The 24,260-nt window shown below is 40.3% G+C and overlaps 1 protein-coding gene across 1 annotated transcript in view; it reads left to right on the plus strand.

Moving 5' to 3' along the window:
• The first annotated feature begins 206 nt into the window (after positions 1-206).
• The window catches only part of FAR2 (fatty acyl-CoA reductase 2), an 86,961-nt gene continuing 62,907 nt past the window's right edge, over positions 207-24,260 (plus strand). Inside the window, exon 1 of the mRNA XM_049884848.1 lies at positions 207-395. Within this exon, the coding sequence (XP_049740805.1) occupies positions 207-395 (189 nt within the window). The remainder of the gene's footprint in view (positions 396-24,260) is intronic.

A 24,260-nucleotide genomic window follows, 5' to 3' on the forward strand; every position in this document is an offset into this window, starting at 1 on the left:
ATATTGATTGAAATGAATCATGTTGCCAGTAAGCCATGGTGCACTCACTCACTCTGACCATTCTTCTGCCCTCAGAACTCCTGGAAGCATCAGAAACATGTTAAGTGACTATAGCTTCTAGAGTTTCTAAAAATGAAATCTTTTGTTATTTCGCTTTCTTTCCAGGAACCTCTATCTGGAAGCTATAAAATAGAAAGGGAGAAATCATGTCTGGGATTTCAGCTTTCTATGGCGGCAAGTCCATTCTTATCACGGGGGCCACAGGCTTCATGGGCAAAGTGTTGATGGAGAAGCTGCTTCGCACCAGCCCCGACCTGAAAGTCATTTACATCCTTGTGAGACCCAAGGCTGGCCAGACCCTGCAGCAGAGAATTTTCCAGATCCTAAATAGTAAGGTAGGACTTAAGGGAAGGGCCTTGTGTGATGGGCAATGCCTTATAGCAAGATGACTGACTACGATGTCCCCTTATAGCCCCAAACCACAAGTAGGGGATGGAATACCTAGCCAGGTAGAAGACAGGAGACAAAACAAGATAGCAACTTTAAATTATGCTCATCAGAATCTGTGGTGTTGTCTCAGAAGAGGTGAAAGAGTGCTTAGGTTCTGTCCAGAGCAAGTGAAGAAATCATCTACATTCTGGAAATTACTATGTAAGAACCAAAAGACTAAAACTCCTAAGTGGAAGCTCCAGGCTTGAAATCTCTCACAAGTTCATCCAAATTATTCTCTAATTTTCATTCAAATTTTAGGTGCTTTTCCCCCACATCTTTGGATATTCTTCTATTGTATTTTATTCCATTGCATATGGAACAGACAGAATTGCTAAGTAGCCATACAGTAATACTTCCAGTGACTAAACTCCACAATGTTTATCTATTAGGTACTTTATCTGTGGAAATTTGGTATTTATATTATCCCATTATATTTATATGATTCCATAAGTCCTTCTAAGTTAAAAATATTGGAAATGAAATATTATACCTGTGAATTACCATTTTGTTTATACCAAATCCTCTTTTCCCTCCAAAAATAAATACTATACATATCCCTTAATGTTTTAATTTATAAATTTGAAGGCAGTCTAGTGGTCTCACATATCGGAGTTCAAATTCTGGCTTATCAGTTTGTTATAACTAAACCAAACTTGCTGCCATTGTGTAGATTCCAGCTCAAAGTGACCCTATAGGACAGGGTAGAGCTGCCCCATAGGGTTTCCAAGGAGCGGCCAGTGGATTCAAACTGCCGACCTTTTGGTTAGCAGCCAAGCTCCTAACCACTGCACCACCAGGGCTCCATCAATTTGTTATATGACCCTGAAAAGACCACTTTCCATCTTAAGCCCCAGTTTTCCAATGTTTAAAACTGAATCTATAACAGCTAGCTCTCAGGATTGCCATAAGAATTGAATGAGGAAATGCAGATGTCTGGGTCATAGTGCCCTTTGGAATGAACTGGATCATTTAGGGTTGGCAAACTTAAATAGAGCGTTTTTTTTTTTTTTTTTACAAAATCTCCCTCCTTTCCAGTGTGTCTAAGAACATTAACATCGAATGGAAACATGTGTATCTGATAGCACCGCCCATTACCTACTGCCCAGTAAAACCGATGCTCAAATTATCTGCTGGCACCACACTAAGATTTGGATACAAATCATCATGAAAAGAATCAGAAAAGTCTCCCCTATATCTCATAGCCTTACTCAGCAGAGGGACAAATTATAATAATAGCTAGTATTTACTGGAAGCTTACTACATGACAGAGTATTCAAAGGATTTTTCATGCCTTACATCATTTATCTTTGCAACAACACTTTGAAGTAAACACCATTAATATCCTAATCTTATAGATGAAGAAACTGAGGCATGAAGGTGGTGCAGTGGTTAAGAGCTAGGCTGCTAACTAAAGGGTTAACTTACAAAGACCATGCAGCTAGTAAATGGGAGACTTCAACACCCTCCCACCCCCACCTTGCAGAATGACCCCAGGGCCATCACTCTTGTCCCTACCCTAAACTGCTTGCAAGGTAACTAATAGTTCTTAAGAATAAGACCCAAAGGACTGATAGGGCATGAACCCAAAATCTAGAATAAATCCCTAGGCACTCTTAAGACAGTGTTGCTCAGTTACATATTCCCAGTGGACTTTGTTTTTATCACAGAGCAGACATGCCTCTTTAGCCTAGTAGCTTTGGTGCTAGCTTACATATTTTTAAAAGCTGTAGATATCGTGGTGGCCCAGTGGTTAAAAGCTTGGCTGCTAACCAAAAGATCAGCAATTTGAATCCACCAGCTGCTCCTTGGAAACCCTATGAGGTAGTTCTACTCTGTCCTGTAGGGTGGCTATGAGTTAGAATCAACTCACTGGCAATGGGTTTGGTTTGGTTTTTAAACATCGAGGCAGAGAGTCTTGTGGCCGGTGCAGTTTTTACCTTCTGCTCCTTTAGGTACACTGTATCTGATATCACAGAGACATGACATTTGCTCTGGATATCTAACCTGGGGGTGGGGAAATTCCTTAAATAGACTCCAAATCTGCTTTCTGGAAGGAACCCTTTTTTCCCTCATTATTATTGTGGCCAAAGACTCTACCCTCTGGCTTGTTTCTTATTTCCTGCTTGTCACAACTGAAGGGGGAGTTAGGGAGTAGACCCATCTTGAGGGCTTTACAGCTTTCATCATTGATCCTAGTATGGTAGAATTTAGAACCAATGAATGATTTCAGGTTTAAGGTCAGCCATTTCCTGTTCCTGGGGCTGTGGAAAAACAAAGGAACCCCTTCCATGGCATCAGTGGTTCATACACATAGTAGAACAACTTGGCATCAGTGAAAGGAGTAATGAAGAAGTGATAGAAGGAAAGAGTGTGTGTTAGGTACAACATCATCTGAAAACTGAAAAGCTGGAATGCATTAATCTTATTCTTTCAACAAGTATTTATGAAGTACCTACCAGGTGTCAAACACTAGAACACATGAAAGTAATGACAATGAAAAGGACTTAGATTTAAAAACTAAAGGTAAAAAAATCTTGGTAGTAAATGTATTGGTTTTGACAAATCCAAAACATTTGAGAAATTTGTGTATTGTTTGCCAAACAAAACACTTCTACTCTCGCTGATTCTTAAATTAGGAAAGCATAAAACCAGACAGAATTACTAGGAATTGAAAGTTTTATGAGTGTATTCCCTTAAGTAATAACCTTGTATTGGTAAGTTGGTTGGTATGTCCCACATGTTTGAAATAACTAACCTGGACCTTTGCCCCCAAATTCTAACCAAAAAAGACAGGACACACCATGCTACAACGGCATTTACCAGGCATGGAGCCCATGCTGATTGGAAATGTGTCAGGCAGTAAAGAATAGTTTGGTTTTTTCTTCCATCCTCCCATTCCTCTTTGGGCACAGTGTTTCACAAGTCTTGGTTAACATTCAAATGGAAAAATACAAACACTCAAATGGAAATTTTTATAGTAATATAAAACTCCAACAAAAAACAAGTTGATTCCAACTCATAGTGACCCCATAAAATAGAACCAATCAAAATGACTAAATAAACAATGATGCATACGTGTGTTAGATTGGTATGCAGACAATAAAAATCATGCTTTTAAAAATATTAAATGACATGAGGAAATGCTTGCAATATATCTAGTTAAAAAAAAAGACACAAAACCATATTCAGTACAATCTCAATGAATGGCCCTAAATGCTGATGTGATCTTGGATTAATTTCACTTCTTGGCATTTCCAAATTCTCAAATTGGAGTTATAATGAATATGTTTTGCTTTCATGATGAGGGAAAAAACACTCTTCTTAATAGTGAAAAAAATACAGCAGTAGTCTTCTACTTTGCCAGGTTTTCCAAATATAATTAAAATGGACAAGTTTTACTTTTATAGTGGGAATAATAATAGTAAAACACCCTTCTAAGTAGTAAATAACTAAGGTAGCAAAGCAATCATGGATTTCCAAAATTATACCATCAAGTATAAATTCAGTTCATTTTTAGTTTCTAAACTATTTATGAAAATTAAATAATTTGACTATTTTTCTTAGAAATATAAATCCATCTATTCAGCATTATTTTTCAGAAATTATCTTCTACTTTTTTACACAAAATATGAGGAGCTTCTTAGGAAAACAAGCTAGGTTACACAGGTTGGAATGTAAACGTGCTCACCGCAGACCAATGCTATTCAACTTGTGAGTCCTCAGGGCAGGGTTCCCTCCCTGGCTGCGAAGTCTCTTATTATGAAAAATGCACTCACTGAATTATGAACTGACCAGCTTTCTATTGTGCAAAAGCAATTTTTCGCTCACGTGTCTAGATAAATTGTTTACTAATTTTCAGTCTTGAATACGGCTTTGCTTAAAAACACATGGCTCTTCCCCCACTATAAGAAATAATGAGTTGTAAATAAATCAGTTTGTTCAAAGAAATGTTGAAAGCATTTTGAGGTTCTTTAATGCTAACTGAAAGGTCAGCGGTTCAAATCCCCCAGCCACTCCACAGGAGAAAAGACCTGGCGATCTGTTCTTGTAAAGATTTACAGCCTAGGAAACCCTATGGGACACTTCTACTCTGTCGCACAGGGTCACTAATGAATCAGAATCAACTCAATGGTACATAACAACAGTGTCTTAAAGATGTGTTTTCTACAACAATCACATCCCATTTATATCCATTAAGGACCTTAAGTCAGTGATAATCTACGCTGAATAACTCCTTAAGAAAACATTAGGAAGACACCATCCAGGCCGTACCTGGAAAATGAAACCCGAAGTAGTTGAAATTATTTAAGAGTAACCCCAGCGGCACAGTGCTTAAGAGCTCTGCTGCTAATCAAAGGATCGGCAGATCAAATGCACCAACCCCTCCTTGGAAACCCTAATGGGCAGTTCTACTCTGTCCTATGGGGTTACTATGAGTCAGAATTGACTCCATGGCAAAGGGTTTGGCTTACAGTTTGTTTGTTTGGGGGGTACAGCTAATTAAGAATGATGGTGAGCACAGAATCTAAAACTGTCCCACTGAGAGAATACCAGAAATGGTTGGGCTATTCTTATTAAGCAGATAAAGGGAAGGATTACAATAACCAGGGTCTTAGTTATACAGTGCTACTGTAACAGAAATACCGCAAGTGAATGGCCTTAAAGATTTATTTTTTCACAGCCCAGGAGGCTAGAAGTTCAAACTCAGGATGCCAGCTTCAGGGAAAGGTCTTCTGCCTCTGTCAGCTCTGGGGAAATGTCCTTGTCATCAATCTTCCCTGGTTGTGGAGCTTCTCAGTTCAGGAACCCTGGGTCCAAAGGACTTGCTAGTCTCCTGGCTCTTGTTTGTTGGTGGTATGAGGTCCCCCATCTCTCTGTTCAAAAGAGATTGACTTCAGACACAACCTAATCTTGTAGACTGTCCTGCATCATTCACATAACTTCCATTAATCCCACTTCATTAACATCATAGAGGAAGGATTTACAACACATGGGAAAATCACAGCAGATGACAAAATGGTGGACAATCATGCAATACTGTGAGTCATGGACTAACCAAGTTGACACACATTTTGGGAGGTTACAGATCATTTCATAATGTTCCACTCTTTGGCCCCTCAAAATTCATGTTCTTGCCACATATAAAACACATTTACCCCATCATATCATAGCAAAAGTCTTAAATCAACTTCAAGTCCAAAATCCAAAAATTCCTCTTCATCTGCAAAATCTAGAATACAAGTTATCTGCTCCCAAAGTACTGGTGGAACAGGCACAAGCTAGACATCTCCATTACAAATTGGGGAAACTGAAGGGGAAGAAAGGATAACAGGCACCAAGCAAGTCAGCAGAACATATCACATTAGCTCTCAAGCCTTGAAAATAATCCTGTTCTCTGAGACCATTTAGGTAATGGCCCTAACCTCCAGACTCTAGGTATTGGCCACATTCTCCAGACTCAGAGTGGAGCTTGCTCAGCCCTGGGCTTCAGCTCCACCTTCCAGGCCCACTGGAACGGCAACTCCACTCCCTTGAGTTCGGGTGGCCTTTCTCCTTGTCCTTCTGAGTGACAACTCCACCCTTTGAGACCCCAGAGGTCATAACCCTGCCCTTTGAGACTAGGGCAGCTCTGCTTCCTGTGTTCCTTGGCCTCTCAGCCCCTCAGGCCTCACCACCCCCATCTGCCCTTCTCTGGAAAGTGTTCCAAAGTTTTGTAGCTCCACCAATAAGTGCCTGGAGGCATCCCACTCCACCAGTAAACTTCACCAGAAGGTACTCAGCTCTCTTGCTTTGTGGGTTGGCAAGCCTAGTTCCACCAGTAAGTGCTCAGAGGTACCCCGCTCCACCAGAAAACCTCCAGCGTTGTATTGTGCTGGTATTCTGGTTCTGCTGCTACTTCTCACCTTCTGTGCCATCTCCAGTGCAAAGGCTCTCCTCATTTCCTTCTGAGTCTTCACCAGAATTGTCTTTGATGTCCATAATTCCACAAACAGTCTCATTTTCTATTAGGCACTTTAAAACTCTTCAAGCCTTTATCCATTCACAGTTTCAAAACCGCTTCCACATTTTAGGTATTTGTTAGCACAGCACCGCACTCTCCCAGTACCAAATTCTGTCTTAATTATCTAGTGCTGCTACATTTCCCAGTCAAACAGCTTCTCAGCACAGGGACCCCAGGTCCAAAGGATGTGCTATTCTCCTGGCTCTTGTGTCTTGACGGTATGAGGTCCCGCTGTCTCTGCTTGCTTCTCTCTTTTATATCTCAAAAGAGATTGACTTCAGACACAACCTAATTTTGTAGATTGAATTCTGCCTTATCAACATAACTGCCACTAGTCCCACCTCATTAACATCATAGAGGTAGGATTTACAACACACAGGAAAATCATATCAGTTGACGAAATAGTAGACACCCACGCAACACTGGGAATCATGGACTAGCCAATCTGACACACATTTTGGGGGGACACAATTCAATACATAACAACCAGGCAAAATTCAAGGTTTCCAGGGAAAGAATATCTTGTACGATGTTACTCAGAAGGGGATTTATAAACAAAGACAGAGTTTGGCAAGCTGCACTGGATACTTCAAGTGAACTTCTCTGGAAAAATGTGAATTAGTCAATAAGCCCTCAGTAGCTCCTGAGGACCATCAACATTGAAATACCCTGGAGATCTTTGGAAAACAAATCATGCAGAGTTGCCCACTAAGTCTTCAGTTCACTGAGTATGATTAGGTTTAAGATTTAAGACAAAAGAAGATGGTAACATTTTACAAAATAATTTACTGTATCCTCTTGTGAGACTATCATTGTCTGGTAGTTCCTAAGAAGTAAGCCCCACCACACGTCTGTCAGTTTGTCATACTGTGGAGGCTTGCATGTTGCTATGATACTGGATTTTGCCAACAATATTTTAAATACCAGCAGGGTCATCTTTGGTGGAAAGGTTTCAGCTGAGCTTCCAGACTAAGACAGACTAAAAAGAAGGACCTGGCAGTCTGCATGTGAAAAAATTGGCTAGTGAAAATTTTATGAGTAGAGGTGGGACATTGGCTGATATAGGGCCAGCAACTGAGCCCCTCCTATTGGAAGGCAGTCAAAATACAACTAGAGCATCCAGATTGGCAAGGAAGAAGTAAAAGTATCTCTGTTTGCAGATGACATGATCTTATACACAGAAAACCCTAAGGAATCCTCAATAAACTACTGGAACTAATAGAAGAGTTCAGCAGAGTATCAGGATACAAGATAAACATACAAAAATCAGTTGGATTCCTCTACACCAACAAAAAGAACATCGAAGAGGAAATCACCAAATCAATGCCATTTACAGTAGCCCCCAAGAAGATAAAATACTTAGGAATAAATCTTACCAGAGATGTAAAAGACTTATACAAAGAAAACTACAGTACACTTCTGCAAGAAACCAAAAGAGACTTATGTAAGTGGAAAAACATACCTTGCTCGTGGATAGGAAGATTTAACATTATAAAAACGTCTATTCTACCAAAAGCGATCTATACATTTAATGCAATTCTGATCCAAATCCCAATGACATTCTTTAATGAGATGGAGAAACAAATCACTAACTTCATATGAAAGAGAAAGAGGCCCCAGATATATAAGGCATTACTGAAAAAGAAGAACAAAGTGGGAGGCCTTACTATACCTAATTTTAGAACCTATTATACCGCCGCAGGAATCAAAACAGCCTGGTACTGGAACAACAACAGATACATGGACCAATGGAACAGAATTGAGAATCCAGACATAAACCCATCCACATATGAGCAGTTGATATTTGACAAAGTCCCCAAAACAGTTAAATGGGGGGAAAGACAGTCTTTTTAACAAACGATGCTGGCATAACTGGATATCCATCTGCAAAAAAATGAAACAAGACCCATACCTCATACCATGCACAAAAATGAGCTCAAAATGGATCAAAGACCTAAATATAAAATCTAAAATGATAAAGATCATGGAAGGAAAAATAGGGACAATATTAGGAGTCCTAATACATGGCATAAACAGTATACAAAACACGATTAAGAATGCAGAAGAGAAACTAGATAACTGGGAGCTCCTAAAAATCAAACACCTATGCTCATCCAAAGACTTCACCAAAAGAGTAAAAAGACTACTTATGGACTGGGAAAAAGTTTTTAGCTATGACATTTCTGACCAGCACCTGATCTCTAAAATCTACATGATACTGCAAAAACTCAACTACGAAAAGACAGCCCAACTAAAAAATGGACAAAAGGTATGAATACACACTTCACTAAGGAAGACATTCAGGTAGCTAACAGATACATGAGGAAATGTTCACCATCATTAGCCATTAGAGAAATGCAGATTGAAACTACAATGAGACTTCATCTCACTCCAACAAGGCTGTCATTAATCCAAAAAACACAAAATAATAAATGTTGGAGAGGCTGCGGAGAGATTGGAACACTTCTACACTGCTGGTGGGAATGTTAAATGGTACAACCACTTTGGAAATCGATTTGGCATTTCCTTAAAAAGGTAGAAATAGAACTACCATACGACCCAGAAATCCCACTCCTCAGAATATATCCTAGAGAAATAAGAGCCTTCACACAAACAGATATATGCACACCCATGTTTATTGCAGCACTGTTTACAATAGCAAAAACATGGAAGCAACCAAGGTGCCCATCAATGGATGAATGGATAAATAAATTATGGTATATTCACACAATGGAATACTACGCATTGATAAAGAACAGTGAGGAATCTGTGAAACATTTCATAACATGGAGGAAACTGGAAGGCATTATGCTGAGTGAAATTAGTCACTTGCAAAAGGACAAATATTGTATAAAACCACTATTATAAGAACTTGAGAAATAGTTTAAATTGAGAAAAAACATTCTTTTGTGGTTATGAGATGGAGGAGGGAGGGAGGGTGGGAGAGGGGCATTCACTAATTAGTAGATAAGAACTACTTTAGGTGAAGGGAAAGACAACACACAATACAAGGAAGGTCAGCACAACTGGACTAAACCAAAAGCAAAGAAGTTTCCTGAATAAACTGAATGCTTCGAAGACCAGCGTAGTAGGGGCAGGGGTCTGGGGACCATGGTTTCAGGGGACATCTAAGTCAACTGGCATAAAAAAATCTATTAAAAAAACATTCTGGGAGGCGGGGTCAAGATGGCGGACTAGGAGGACGCTACCGCGGATCCCTGTTGCAACAAAGACTCGGAAAAACAAGTGAATCGATCACATACATAACAATCTATGAACCCTGAACAACAAACACAGATTTAGAGACGGAGAACGAACAAATATGGGGAGGCAGCAATTGTTTTCAGAGCCTGGAGCCAGCGTACCAGTCAGGTGACCTTCGGCACCCGATTTAGGACAGAGCCCAGGGGGGCAGACGGCACAAACAAGAGGCCCAGCCCTGGCCCCCGAACTCATTCTGGGAGGGGGCCCAGCCAGTTCGCGCGGGCGGTGTGGCGGCCCAGCCGGTGGGAGGAGTCCCCGGGAGGCAGTGACTGGTCTTGGAGCGGGGAGAGCAGCGTCCCAGCCGGGGAGCCGTCCCGCCGGGATTTTGGCAGGGCATGGGCACGAGATAAGCGCGGGGAGCTGCTCCACCCCCCTGAACTGACCCCGGGGGGGCCCAGCCGATTCCCGCAGGCGGTGTGGCGACGCAGCCGGTGGGAGAAGTCCCCAGGAGACAGTGACGGGTCTTGGAGCAGGGAGAGCAGCGTCCCAGCCAGGGAACCGTCCCGCCGGAATTTTGACTGGGCGCACGCATGGCATAGGCACGGAGAGCTGCTCCACCCCCCTGAACTAGCCCCGGGGGGGGGCCCAGCCAGTTTGCACGGGCAGCATGGCCACACGGCTGGTGGGGGAGGTCCCCAGGCGGAAGCGACTGGTCTTGCAGCAGGGAGAGCAGCGTCCCAGCCGGGACGCACGGTCGTGGCGCAGGCACAGGGAGCTGCTCTGCTCGCCTGAGCTGACCCCCGGGGGGGTGCCCAGCCGGTTCGCGGGGGCAGCGTGGCGATGTGGCTGGCGGGATGGGGAGTCCCTGGGAGGCAGCGGCTGATTTTGGAGTCGGGAGTGCACCGTCCCAGTAAGGGAAACTTGACGTTGGGCGTGGGGCTGGCAGCGCAGGATCTGGCCGTGACTCCAGCGGGCCAGACCCCCCGGGGGCAATCTCCACACAGCCAGCACACATAGGCGACCCGCCCTGCGGAAATCTCAGATATAATAGTCATTCCAAGCAAGACAAGCAACTCTGGCTATATTCTGAGGTCCTACTCTCCTATCTCTCTGATCCCTCCCCCACCCTCCCCAGGCGGCTTCATTAACATCCGAATAGCCTGAGCCAGAGGGAGAACTCTGATAGGGATCTGACTGCATTTTTTTTTTAGCGGATTTTCTGGAAAAACTAGTTTCCCAGTGATGGCTCGGAGACAGCAGTCCATATCAAACCACATAAAGAAGCAGACCATGACAGCTTCTCCAACCCCTCAAACAAAAGAATCAAAACCTTTCCCAAATGAAGATACAATCCGGGAATTATCAGGTACAGAATATAAAAAACTAATTTACAGAATGCTTCAAGACATCACAAACGAAATAAGGCAAACTGCAGAAAAAGCCAAGGAACACACCGATAAAACTGTTGAAGAACTCAAAAAGATTATTCAAGAACATAGTGGAAAAATTAATAAGTTGCAAGAATCCATAGAGAGACAGCATGTAGAAATCCAAAAGATTAACAATAAAATTACAGAATTAGACAACGCAATAGGAAGTCAGAGGAGCAGACTCGAGCAATTAGAATGCAGACTGGGACATCTGGAGGACCAGGGAATCAACACCAACATAGCTGAAAAAAAATCAGATAAAAGAATTAAAAAAAATGAAGAAACCCTAAGAATCATGTGGGACTCTATCAAGAAGGATAACTTGCGGGTGATTCGAGTCCCAGAACAGGGAGGGGGGACAGAAAACACAGAGAAAATAGTTGAAGAACTCCTGACGCAAAACTTCCCTGACATCATGAAAGACGAAAGGATATCTATCCAAGATGCTCATCGAACCCCATTTAAGATTGATCCAAAAAGAAAAACACCAAGACATATTATCATCAAACTCGCCAAAACCAAAGATAAACAGAAAATTTTAAAAGCAGCCAGGGAGAAAAGAAAGGTTTCCTTCAAGGGAGAATCAATAAGAATAAGTTCAGACTACTCAGCACAAACCATGCAGGCAAGAAGGGAATGGGATGACATATACAGAGCACTGAAGGAGAAAAACTGCCAACCAAGGATCATATATCCAGCAAAACTCTCTCTGAAATATGAAGGCGAAATTAAGATATTTACAGATAAACACAAGCTTAGAGAATTTGCAAAAACCAAACCAAAGCTACAAGAAATACTAAAGGAAATTGTTTGGCCAGAAAACCAATAATATCAGATACCAGCACAATACAAGGTCACAAAACACAACGTCCTGATATCAACTCAAATAGGGAAATCACAAAAACAAATTAAGATTAATTAAAAAAAAATACACATAACAGGGAATCATGGAAGTCAATAGGTAAAAGATCACAATAATCAAAAAGAGGGACTAAATACAGGAGGCATTGAACTGCCAGATGGAGAGTGATACAAGGCGATATAGAACGATACAAGTTAGGTTTTTACTTAGAAAAATAGGGGTAAATATTAAGGTAACCACAAAAAGGTATAACAACTCCATAACTCAAGATAAAAGCCAAGAAAAATGTAACGACTCAACTAACAAAGTCAAACACTATGAAAATGAGGATCTCACAATTTACCAAGAAAAACGTCTCAGCACAAAAAAGTATGTGGAAAAATGAAATTGCCAACAACACACATGAAAAGGCATCAAAATGACAGCACTAAAAACTTATTTATCTATAATTACCCTGAATGTAAATGGACTAAATGCACCAATAAAGAGACAGAGAGTCACAGACTGGATAAAGAAACACGATCCATCTATATGCTGCCTACAAGAGACACACCTTAGACTTAGAGACTCAAACAAACTAAAACTCAAAGGATGGAAAAAAGTATATCAAGCAAACAACAAGCAAAAAAGAAGAGGAGTAGCAATATTAATTTCTGACAAAATAGACTTTAGACTTAAATCCACCACAAAGGATAAAGAAGGACACTATATAATGATAAAAGGGACAATTGATCAGGAAGACATAACCATATTAAATATTTATGCACCCAATGACAGGGCTGCAAGATACATAAATCAAATTTTAACAGAATTGAAAAGTGAGATAGATACCTCCACAATTATAGTAGGAGACTTCAACACACCACTTTCGGAGAAGGACAGGACATCCAGTAAGAAGCTCAACAGAGACACGGAAGATCTAATTACAACAATCAACCAACTTGACCTCATTGACTTATACAGAACTCTCCACCCAACTGCTGCAAAATATACTTTTTTTTCTAGCGCACATGGAACATTCTCTAGAATAGAACACATATTAGGTCATAAAACAAACCTTTGCAGAGTCCAAAACATCGAAATATTACAAAGCATCTTCTCAGACCACAAGGCAATAAAACTAGAGATCAATAACAGAAAAACTAGGGAAAAGAAATCAAATACTTGGAAAATGAACAATACCCTCCTGAAAAAAGACTGGGTTATAGAAGACATCAAGGAGGGAATAAGGAAATTCATAGAATGCAACAAGAATGAAAATACTTACTATCAAAACCTCTGGGACACAGCAAAAGCAGTGCTCAGAGGCGAATTTATATCGATAAATGCACACATCCAAAAAGAAGAAAGAGCCAAAAGCAGAGAACTGTCCCTACAACTTGAACAAATAGAAAGTGAGCAACAAAAGAACCCATCAGGCACCAGAAGAAAACAAATAATAAAAATTAGAGCTGAACTAAATGAATTAGAGAACAGAAAAACAACTGAAAGACTTAACAAGGCCAAAAGCTGGTTCTTTGAAAAAATTAACAAAATTGATAAACCATTGGCCAGACTGACTAAAGAAATACAGGAAAGGAAACAAATAACGCGAATAAGAAACGAGAAGGACCACATCACAACAGAACCAAATGAAATTAAAAGAATCATTTCAGATTACTACGAAAAATTGTACTCTAACAAATTTGAAAACCTAGAAGAAATGGATGAATTCCTGGAAAAACACTACCTACCTAAACTAACACATTCAGAAGTAGAACAACTAAATAGACCCATAACAAAAAAAGAGATTGAAACGGTAATCAAAAAACTCCCAACAAAAAAAAGCCCTGGCCCGGACGGCTTCACTGCAGAGTTCTACCAAACTTTCAGAGAAGAGTTAACACCACTACTTCTGAAGGTATTCCAAAGCATAGAAAATGACGGAATACTACCCAACTCATTCTATGAAGCCACCATCTCCCTGATACCAAAACCAGGTAAAGACATTACAAAAAAAGAAAATTATAGACCTATATCCCTCATGAACATAGATGCAAAAATCCTCAACAAAATTCTAGCCAATAGAATCCAACAAGACATCAAAAAAATAAGTCACCATGATCAAGTGGGATTTATACCAGGTATGCAAGGCTGGTTTAATATCAGAAAAACCATTAATGTAATCCATCACATAAATAAAACAAAAGATAAAAACCACATGATCTTATCAATTGATGCAGAAAAGGCATTTGACAAAGTCCAACACCCATTTATGATAAAAACTCTTACCAAAATAGGAATTGAAGGAAAATTCCTCAACATAATAAAGGGCATCTATGCAAAGCCAACAGCCAATATCACTCTAAATGGTGAGAACCTGAAAGCATTTCCCCTGAGAACGGGAACCAGACAAGGATGCCTTTTATCACCGCTCTTATTCAACATCATACTTGAAGTCCTAGCCAGGGCAATTAGGCTAGACAAAGAAATAAAGGGTATCCGGATTGGCAAGGAGGAAGTAAAGTTATCACCATTTGCAGATGACATGATCTTATACACAGAAAACCCTAAGGAATCCTCCAGGAAACTGCTGAAACTAATAGAAGAGTTTGGCAGAGTCTCAGGTTATAAAATAAACATACAAAAATCACTTGGATTCCTCTACATCAACAAAAAGAACACCGAAGAGGAAATAACCAAATCAATACCATTCACAGTAGCCCCCAAGAAGATAAAATACTTAGGAATAAATCTTACCAAGGATGTAAAAGACCTATACAAAGAAAACTACAAAGCTCTACTACAAGAAATTCAAAAGGACATACTTAAGTGGAAAAACATACCTTGCTCATGGATAGGAAGACTTAACACAGTAAAAATGTCTATTCTACCAAAAGCCATCTATACATATAACGCACTTCCGATCCAAATTCCAATGTCGTATTTTAAGGTGATAGAGAAACAAATCACCAATTTCATATGGAAGGGAAAGAACCCCCGGATAAGCAAAGCATTACTGAAAAAGAAGAAGAAAGTGGAAGGCCTCACTCTACCTGATTTCAGAACCTATTATACAGCCACAGTAGTCAAAACAGCCTGGTACTGGTACAACAACAGGCACATAGACCAATGGAACAGAATTGAGAACCCAGATATAAATCCATCCACATATGAGCAGCTGATATTTGACAAAGGACCAGTGTCAGTTAATTGGGGAAAAGATAGTCTTTTTAACAAATGGTGCTGGCATAACTGGATATCCATTTGCAAAAAAATGAAACAGGACCCATACCTCACACCATGCACAAAAACTAACTCCAAGTGGATCAAAGACCTAAACATAAAGACTAAAACGATAAAGATCATGGAACAAAAAATAGGGACAACCTTAGGAGCCCTAATACAAGGCATAAACAGAATACAAAACATTACCAAAAATGATGAAGAGAAACCCGATAACTGGGAGTTCCTAAAAATCAAACACCTATGCTCATCTAAAGACTTCACCAAAAGAGTAAAAAGACCACCTACAGACTGGGAAAGAATTTTCAGCTATGACGTCTCAGACCAGCGCCTGATCTCTGAAATCTATATGATCCTGTCAAAACTCAACCACAAAAAGACAAACAACCCAATCAAAAAGTGGGCAAAGGATATGAACACACATTTCACTAAAGAAGATATTCAGACAGCTAACAGATACATGAGAAAATGCTCTTGATCATTAGCCATTAGAGAAATGCAAATTAAAACTACGATGAGATTCCATCTCACACCAACAAGGCTGGCATTAATCCAAAAAACACAAAATAATAAATGTTGGAGAGGCTGCGGAGAGATTGGAACTCTTATACACTGCTGGTGAGAATGTAAAATGGTACAATCACTTTGGAAATCTATCTGGCGTTATCTTAAACAGTTAGAAATAGAACTACCATACAACCCAGAAATCCCACTCCTCGGAATATACCCTAGAGATACAAGAGCCTTCACACAAACAGATATATGCACACCCATGTTTATTGCAGCTCTGTTTACAATAACAAAAAGCTGGAAGCAACCAAGGTGTCTGTCAACGGATGAATGGGTAAATAAATTGTGGTATATTCACGCAATGGAATACTACGCATCGATAAAGAACAGTGACGAATCTCTGAAACATTTCATAACATGGAGGAATCTGGAAGGCATTATGCTGAGCGAAATTAGTCAGAGGCAAAAGGACAAATATTGTATAAGACCACTATTATAAGATCTTGAGAAATAGTATAAACTGAGAAGAACACATACTTTTGTGGTTACGAGGGGGAGAGGGAGGGAGGGAGGGAGAGGGTTTTTTATTGATTAATCAGTAGATAAGAACTGCTTTGGGTGAAGGGAAAGACAACACTCAATACATGGAAGGTCAGCTCAATTGGACTGGACCAAAAGCAAAGAAGTTTCCGAGATAAAATGAATGCTTCAAAGGTCAGCAGAGCAGGGGCGGGGGTCTGGGGAACATGGTTTGAGGGGACTTCTAAGTCAATTGGCAAAATAATTCTGTTATGAAAACATTCTGCATCCCACTTTGAACTGTGGCGTCTGGGGTCTTAAATGCTAACAAGCGGCCATCTAAGATGCATCAATTGGTCTCAACCCACCTGGAGCAAAGGAAAATGAAGAACACCAAGGCCACACGACAACTAAGAGCCCAAGAGACAGAAAGGGCCACATGAACCAGAGACCTACATCATCCTGAGACCAGAAGAACTAGTTGGTGCCCGGCCACAATCGATGACTGCCCTGACAGGGAGCACAACAGAGAACTCCTGAGGGAACAGGAGATCAGTGGGATGCAGACCCCAAATTCTCATAAAAAGACCACACTTAATGGTCTGACTGAGACTTGAGGAATCCCGGCAGCCATGCTCCCCAGACCTTCTGTTGGCACAGGACAGGAACCATCCCCGAAGACAACTCATCAGACATGAAAAGGACTGGTCAGTGGGTGGGAGAGAGATGCTGATGAAGACTGAGCTAATTATATCAGGTGGACACTTGAGAGTGTGTTGGCAACTCTTGTCTGGAGAGGGGATGGGAGGATAGGAGAGAGGGAAGCTGGCAAAATTGTCACGAAAGGAGAGACTGAAAGGGCTGACTCAATAGGGGGAGAGCAAGTGGGAGTACGGAGTAAGATGTATGTAAACTTACATGTGACAGACTGATTGGATTTGTAAACGTTCACTCGAAGCTTAATAAAAGTTAATAAATAAAAAAAAACTTAAAAAATAAACCTCTCATATGACTCAGGCATTCCACTACTAGGTATTTGTTCAAAATAAATGAAAACATATGTCCACACAAAGTCTTATAAACAATTGTTTATAACACTTTCATAGTCAAAAGCTGGAAACAATCTAAATATACATCAACAGTTAAACAGATTAATAAATTGTGTTAGATTCATATAGTGGAATACTATTTTAACATAGCAAAGACTGAACTATTGATGTACGAAAAACATGATTGAATCCCAAAGTAAGAAATGTATTAATTTATAATGACAGAAAGCAGATCAGTGGCTGTCTGAGACTGGAGTGACCGTTGAGAGGGAAGGACAGTAGAAAATTTCTGGGGGTGATGATTTTCTTTATTATCTTCGTCTCATAGATCAATGCATATGTTAAAATTTATTAAATTGCACATTTTATGTATGTGCAGTTTATTGTATATTAAGTATTTTTCAACAAAACTGTTTTCAAAAAAAAATAAAAACATTCTGCATCCCACTTTAAAGAGTGGCATCTGGGGTCTTAAACGCTAGCAAGCAGCCATCTAAGATGCATCAATTGGTCCCAACCCACCCGGATTAAAGGAAAATGAAGAACACCAAGGATACAAGGTGATTATGAGCCCAAGAGACAGAAAGGGCCACATGAACCGGAGACTACATCAGCCTGAGACCAGAAGAACTAGATGGTGCCCGGCTATAACCGATGACTGTCCTGACAGGGAACACAACAGAGAGCCCCTGAGGGAGCAGGAGAGCAGTGGGATGCAGACCCCAAATTCTCATAAAAAGACCAGACTTAATGGTCTGACTGAGACTAGAAGGACCCTGGTGGTCATGGCCCCCAGATCTTCTGTTGGCCCAGGACAGGAACCATTTCCAAAGCCAACTCTTCAGACATGGATTGGACTGGACAATGGGTTGGAGAGGGATGCTGGTGAGGAGTGAGCTTCTTGGATCAGGTGGACACTTGAGACTATATTGGCATCTCTTGCCTGGAGGAGAGATGAGAGGGTAGAGTGGGTTAGAAGCTGGTGAAATGGACAGGAAAAGAGAGAGTGGAGGGAGAGAGTGGGCTGTCTCTTTAGGGGGAGAGTAATTGGGAGTGTGTAGCAAGGTGTATATGGGTTTTTATGTGAGAGACTGACTTGATTTGTAAACTTTCACTTAAAGCACAATAAAAATTAGAAAAAAAATACAAATGGGGAAGAGCTGCCTCCTCAAAGTAGAGTTGACCTTATGACATGGATGGACTCAAGCTTTTAGGACCTTCATTTGCTGATGTGGCATGACTCAAAGTGAGAAGAAACAGATGCAAACATTGATTAATAATTGGAACATGGAATGTATGAAGTATGAATCTTGGAAAATTGGAAGTCATCAAAAATGTAATGGAATACATAAAGATCGATATCCTAGGCATAAATAAGCTGAAATGGACTGGTATTGGCCATTTTGAATCAGATAATCATAAAGATCTACTCTGACTGGAATGACAAATTGAAGAGGAATGGAATCACGTTCATCATGAAAAAGAACATTTCAAGATCTATCCTGAAGTACCATGCTGTCAGTGATAGGATAATATCCATATACCTACAAGGAAGATCAGTTAATACAGCTATCATGGATTGAATTGTATCCCCCAAAAATAGGAGTATCAATTTAGCTAGTCCCTGATTCCTGGTACTGTGTGATTTTCCACCATTTTGGCACCTGATGTGATTTTCCTATGTGTTGTAAATGTTGCCTCTATGATGTTAATGAAGGAGGATAGGCAGCAGGTATGTCAATGAGGCAGGACTCTATCTACAAGATTGGCTTGGTTTTGAGCCAATTTCTTTCAGAATATAAAGGAGGGAAGTGAGCAGAGAGAAAGGGGGACCTCATACCACCAAGAAAGCAGTGCCGGGAGCAAAGTACATTCTTGGGACCCACGGTCCCTGCACAGAGGAGCTCCTAGTCCAGGGAAAGATTGAGAGAATAAAGTCCTGTTTGTTAAAGCCATCCACTTGTGGTGTTTCTATTATAGCAGCACAGCTATTAATCAAATTTAAGCACAAACCACTGAGGCTGAAGATGAAGAAATTGAAGACTTTTACCAATACCTGCAGTCTGAAATTGATCAAACATGCAATCAAGAAGCATTGATAATTACTGGCGATTGGAAGGCAAAAGCTGGAAACAAAGAAGGATTGGTACTTGGAAAATATGGCCTTGCTGATAGAAAAGAGGCAGGAGATCCTATGACAGAATTTTGCAAAACCAGTGACTTCTTCGCTGTAAATTCCTTTTTTCAACAACATAAACGGCAGCTATACACGTGGACCTCACCAGATGGAATACACAGGAATCAAATCAAGTACATCTGTGGAAACTGGCAGTGGAAAGGCTTACCATCATCAGTCAGAACAAGGCCAGGGCTGACTGTGGAACAGACCATCAACTGACCATATGCAAGTTCAAGCTGAAGTTGAAGAAAATTAGAACAAGTCCATGAGAGCCAAAGTATGACCTTGAGTGTACCCCACCTGACTTTAGAGACCATCTCAAGAACAGATTTGGCACATTGAACACTAATGACTGAAGACCAGATGAACTGTGGAATGACATCAAGGACATCAGGCATGAAGAAAGCAAGAGGTCATAAAAAAGACAAGAAAGAAAGGACTAAAATGGATGTCAGAAGAGACTCTAAAAATTGTTTTTGAACATACAGTAGCTAAAGCGAGAGGAAGAAATGATTAATTCAAAGAGCTAAAGAGAAGATTTCAAAGGGCAGCTCAAAAAGACAAAGTAAAATATTATAATGAAATGTGCAAAGACCCGGAGTTAGAAAACCAGGGAAGAACATGCTTGGCATTTCTCAAGCTGAAAGAACAGAAGAAAAAATTCATGCCTCAAGTTGCAATACTGAAGGATTCTACGGGGAAAATATTAAACTACACAGGAAGCATCAAAAGAAGATGAAAGGAATATACAGAGTTACTGTATCAAAAAGAATTGATCGATGTTCAACTATTTCAGAAGGTAGCATATGATCAAGAACCAGTGATAATGAAGGAAAAGGTCCAAGCTGGAATTGACGGAATTCCAATCGAAGTGTTTCAACAAATAGATGCAGTGCTAGAAGCGCTCACTTGTCTCTGCCAAGAAATTTGGAAGACAGCTACCTGGCCAACCAACTGGAAGAGGTCCATATTTGTACCCATTTCAGAGAAAAAGGAGATCCAACAGAATGTGGAAAGTATCAAACAATATCATTAACACCACACATAAGTAAGATTTTGCTGAAAATCATTCAAAAGCAGTTACAATGGTACAGGGAACTGTCAAGAGTTTTAGCTGGATGCAGAACAGGACACAGAAGGAGGGATATCATTGCTGATGTCAGATGGATCATGGCTAAAAGCTGAGAATACCAGAAATGTATACCTGCTTTACTGACCATGCAAAGGCATTCAGCTGTATGGGTCATAACAAATTATGGATAACAACCAAAAGAAATTCCAGAACACTTCATTGTGTACATGTAGAACCTGTACTACAGGCAAAGGGATACTAAATGGTTTAAAGTCAGGAAAGGTGTGCATTAGGATTGTATCCTTTCACCATACTTGCTCAATGGGTATGCTGAGCAAATAATCAGAGAAGCTGGACCATATGAAGAAGAACAGGACATCAAGATTGGAGGAAGACTTCTTAACAACCTGCAATATACAGATGACACAATGTTGCTTGTTCAAAATGAAGAGGACTTGAAGCACTTATTGATGAAAATCACAGACCAAGTCTTCAGTATGAATTACACCTCAACATAAAGAAAACAAAAATCTTCACAACTGGACCAATGAGCAACATTATGATAAATGGAGAAAAAATTGAAGTTGTCAAGGATTTCATGTTGCTTAGATCCACAATCAATGCCCATGGAAGCAGCAGTCAAGAAATCAGAGGACACATTTCATTGGACAAATCTGCTGCAAGAGATCTCTTTGAAGTGTTAAAAAGCAATGATGTCACTTTAAGGACTAAGGTGTGCCTGACCCAAACATGGTGTTTTCAATCACCTCATATGCATGTGAAAGCTGGACAATGAATAAGGAAGACTGAAGAAGAGTTGGCATCTTTGAGTCATGGTATTGATGAAGAATATTGAATATACCATGGACTGCCAGAAGAAGGAACAAATCAGTCTTGGAAGAAGTACAGCCAGAATGCTCATTAGAAGCAAGATTGGTGAGACTTATGTCTCACATACCTTGGACATGTTTTCAGCAAGGACCAGCCCCTGGAGAAGGATATTATGCTTGGTAAAATAGAGGGTCTGTGAAAAACAGGAAGCCCCTGAACAAGATGGATTGACACAGTGGCTGCAACAATGGGCTCAAACATAGCAATGATTTTGAGGATGGCACAGGACCAGGCAGTGTTTTGTTCTTTGGTACATAGGGTCGCTGTGAGTCGGAATTGACTAGTTGGCACCTAGCAACATAACAACAAGAAGTAGGCCAATGCATTTAAGCAAATTTACGTTTGAACTAAATAGCACCTACAAAGAAAAGGCCAATGATCTGACATCATTGAGAATGAAGAGGGATTTGGCACCCAACAGATTTAATTTCATTTTACATAGAAGTTCCTTGTTAATTTTCAAAGACTTTTGTAAGGGGAAAAAAAGTACTTTCTTTGTTGGTCCAGGCCATCCCATGCAAAGCTACTTGTTACCAGCTTCAGATTGATGTTAATGATCCTATTAAATTTCTATATAAAGCAAAGGCAAATGGAAAAAGAAATTTGTATTTTAAACTCCCAAAAGCAGCTTTGTCTAATTACTGTTTTCTATTTTTTCACAAGAATTTTGTTATTCTAGAAAAAGCAGCTACCCACTGCTGTCCAGCTGATGCCGACTCACAGCAAACCTATAGGACAGAGTAGAACTGCCCCATAGGGTTTACCAAAAGCAACAGGCTTCTGTAAACTTGGAATAACTATGAAAGATGTAATCTTGGCAGGAATTGAAATGTCTCATGATTAACAAAGGCACACTTTTAAAAAGTTTTTAACTGGTCTTCTGTTCGGCACTCAGCTGAGGTATGTACAATCTCTCCCATATAGGCCATTTTCTTTCCTTTAACAAAAAAAAAAAAAGATTGAAGAAATTGGTTTCTGGGGATATACTGGGCCTGGGATACAGAAAACAGAAGCAATTTTTTTTTTTTTTACCTCTTTTTTACTTTCTTTTTAGTTGATTCAATCATTCACATGTCCAATTTCTTTCCTTCTTTTTAAATTTCTTTCAGTCACATCAAGTATTTTTTCGTGAAAGCATCAAGTTGCCCATACACTTTTCGTTCAAAGAGTCTCCAAGCCATGGGATTCCACCTGACTCTAGAATAATTCAGTTCTCAGAGGCACCTGGATGACAGATCTAATCAGAAACCTTGGGATGGCCACACACATACACACTCACATGGGTAAAATAGCTTTCTCTTTAGCAGCTTTTGGAAATGGAGTATTGTAGTGGGAGGGGAAAAGGAATCAATATGATTAAGAACCTACCAAGCGACAAGGAGCTATGTTAGGCATTTAACTTTCATTACCCTATTAAATCCTCATAAATCTCTGTGGTATGCCTTATTCCTACCTTACAGATGAGAAATTAAACCCAGAAAATTATCTTCTATCCAAGGTTATGTAATCTGTGCCAAGGAAGTAACGAGTAAAATTTGAATGCAGATCTCTCGTCTGTAAAGCCCGTGCTTCTCCCACAGCATTGCATCACCTCCCCTAGGAAACTGCTCCCTCTAAACACTGCTCAGGAGCCCTGGTAGTGCAGTGTTTAAGCACTCAGCTGCTAACCAAAAGGTCAGCAGTACAAACCCACGAGCTGGTCCATGGGAGATAGATGTGGCAGTTTGCTTCCATAAATACTTACAACCTTGGAAACCCTGTAGGGTAGTTCTACCCTGTCCTATAGGGTCACTAGGAATTGGAATCAACTTTACCACAACAGGTAAACATTGCTCCTCTTGCCCTGCGTTCCAGTTAATGTGTTTCCCAGGGGTCACAGTATCATCCCTTCTGGAGTATCATCATCAGTTCTACCTTTAGCATGGATAATGCAGAGATGCCACCAGTTCTGTTTGAAAGTAGGACAAATCTTAAGGTTGGTCTCTGTCTTTCCAGCTACTCCAGCTCCTTTCTTGCCCAGGATGTTTTGTTGTTGCTGGGTGCGTGGAGTCAGTACTCTTACAGAGTAGGACTGGTCCATAGGGTTTTCTAGGCTGTAATCTTTATGGAAGCAGATAATCAGGTCTTTCTCTTGAAGAGCCACTGGGTGAGTTCAAACTGCCAACCTTTTAGTTAGCAGCCAAGTGCTTAATCGTTTGCCACCAGGTACTTATTCTCAAAGAACTCTGTGAAACTGACCTTTGGTGTGGGAACACAGCATAACAAGATGATAAACTCAACACTGGGTCACTTTTATCATAGATTCTTATGCAAAGTGAACTTTCAATTACAATTTGTTAAATGCAAAATTGTTTCTAAGAAGATCAGAAAGTACGCTGAATCATTAATTCTCAGATATCATAGAATGAGATAGACAGTCAGTGGCCTTTTAGATAAATACGCAAATGAAGGTACAGAGGTTCAGAAAGTTAAGTAACTTGCCTCAGTCACACAAAAAAGAGCCAAGATTCACAGCCAGTTCTTCGTCAAATAGCCCAACCTCTTTCTAATACACTAATGGTGTTCAACTTCAGGATGTATCAGAATCGCTATAGAGCTTGTACAAAGTACAGATACCTGAGCTTCAACTCAGAACTGTCGAATCAGAATCTCTAGGGTCAGAACATCTGTTTGTTTGTTGTTTTTTTTTAAAACAATTTTCCTGTCACCCATGCTGTATACAAGTGTTTGATAACTACACAACACAATGGTGCTTCAGAGTTCTATCCAAAATGATATGTTGTTGTTGTTGTTAGGTGCTGTTGAGTTGGTTCCAACTCATAGCGA

This window comes from Elephas maximus, chromosome 4 (assembly GCF_024166365.1).
Source record: "Elephas maximus indicus isolate mEleMax1 chromosome 4, mEleMax1 primary haplotype, whole genome shotgun sequence".
Taxonomy (NCBI): Eukaryota; Metazoa; Chordata; class Mammalia; order Proboscidea; family Elephantidae; genus Elephas; species Elephas maximus.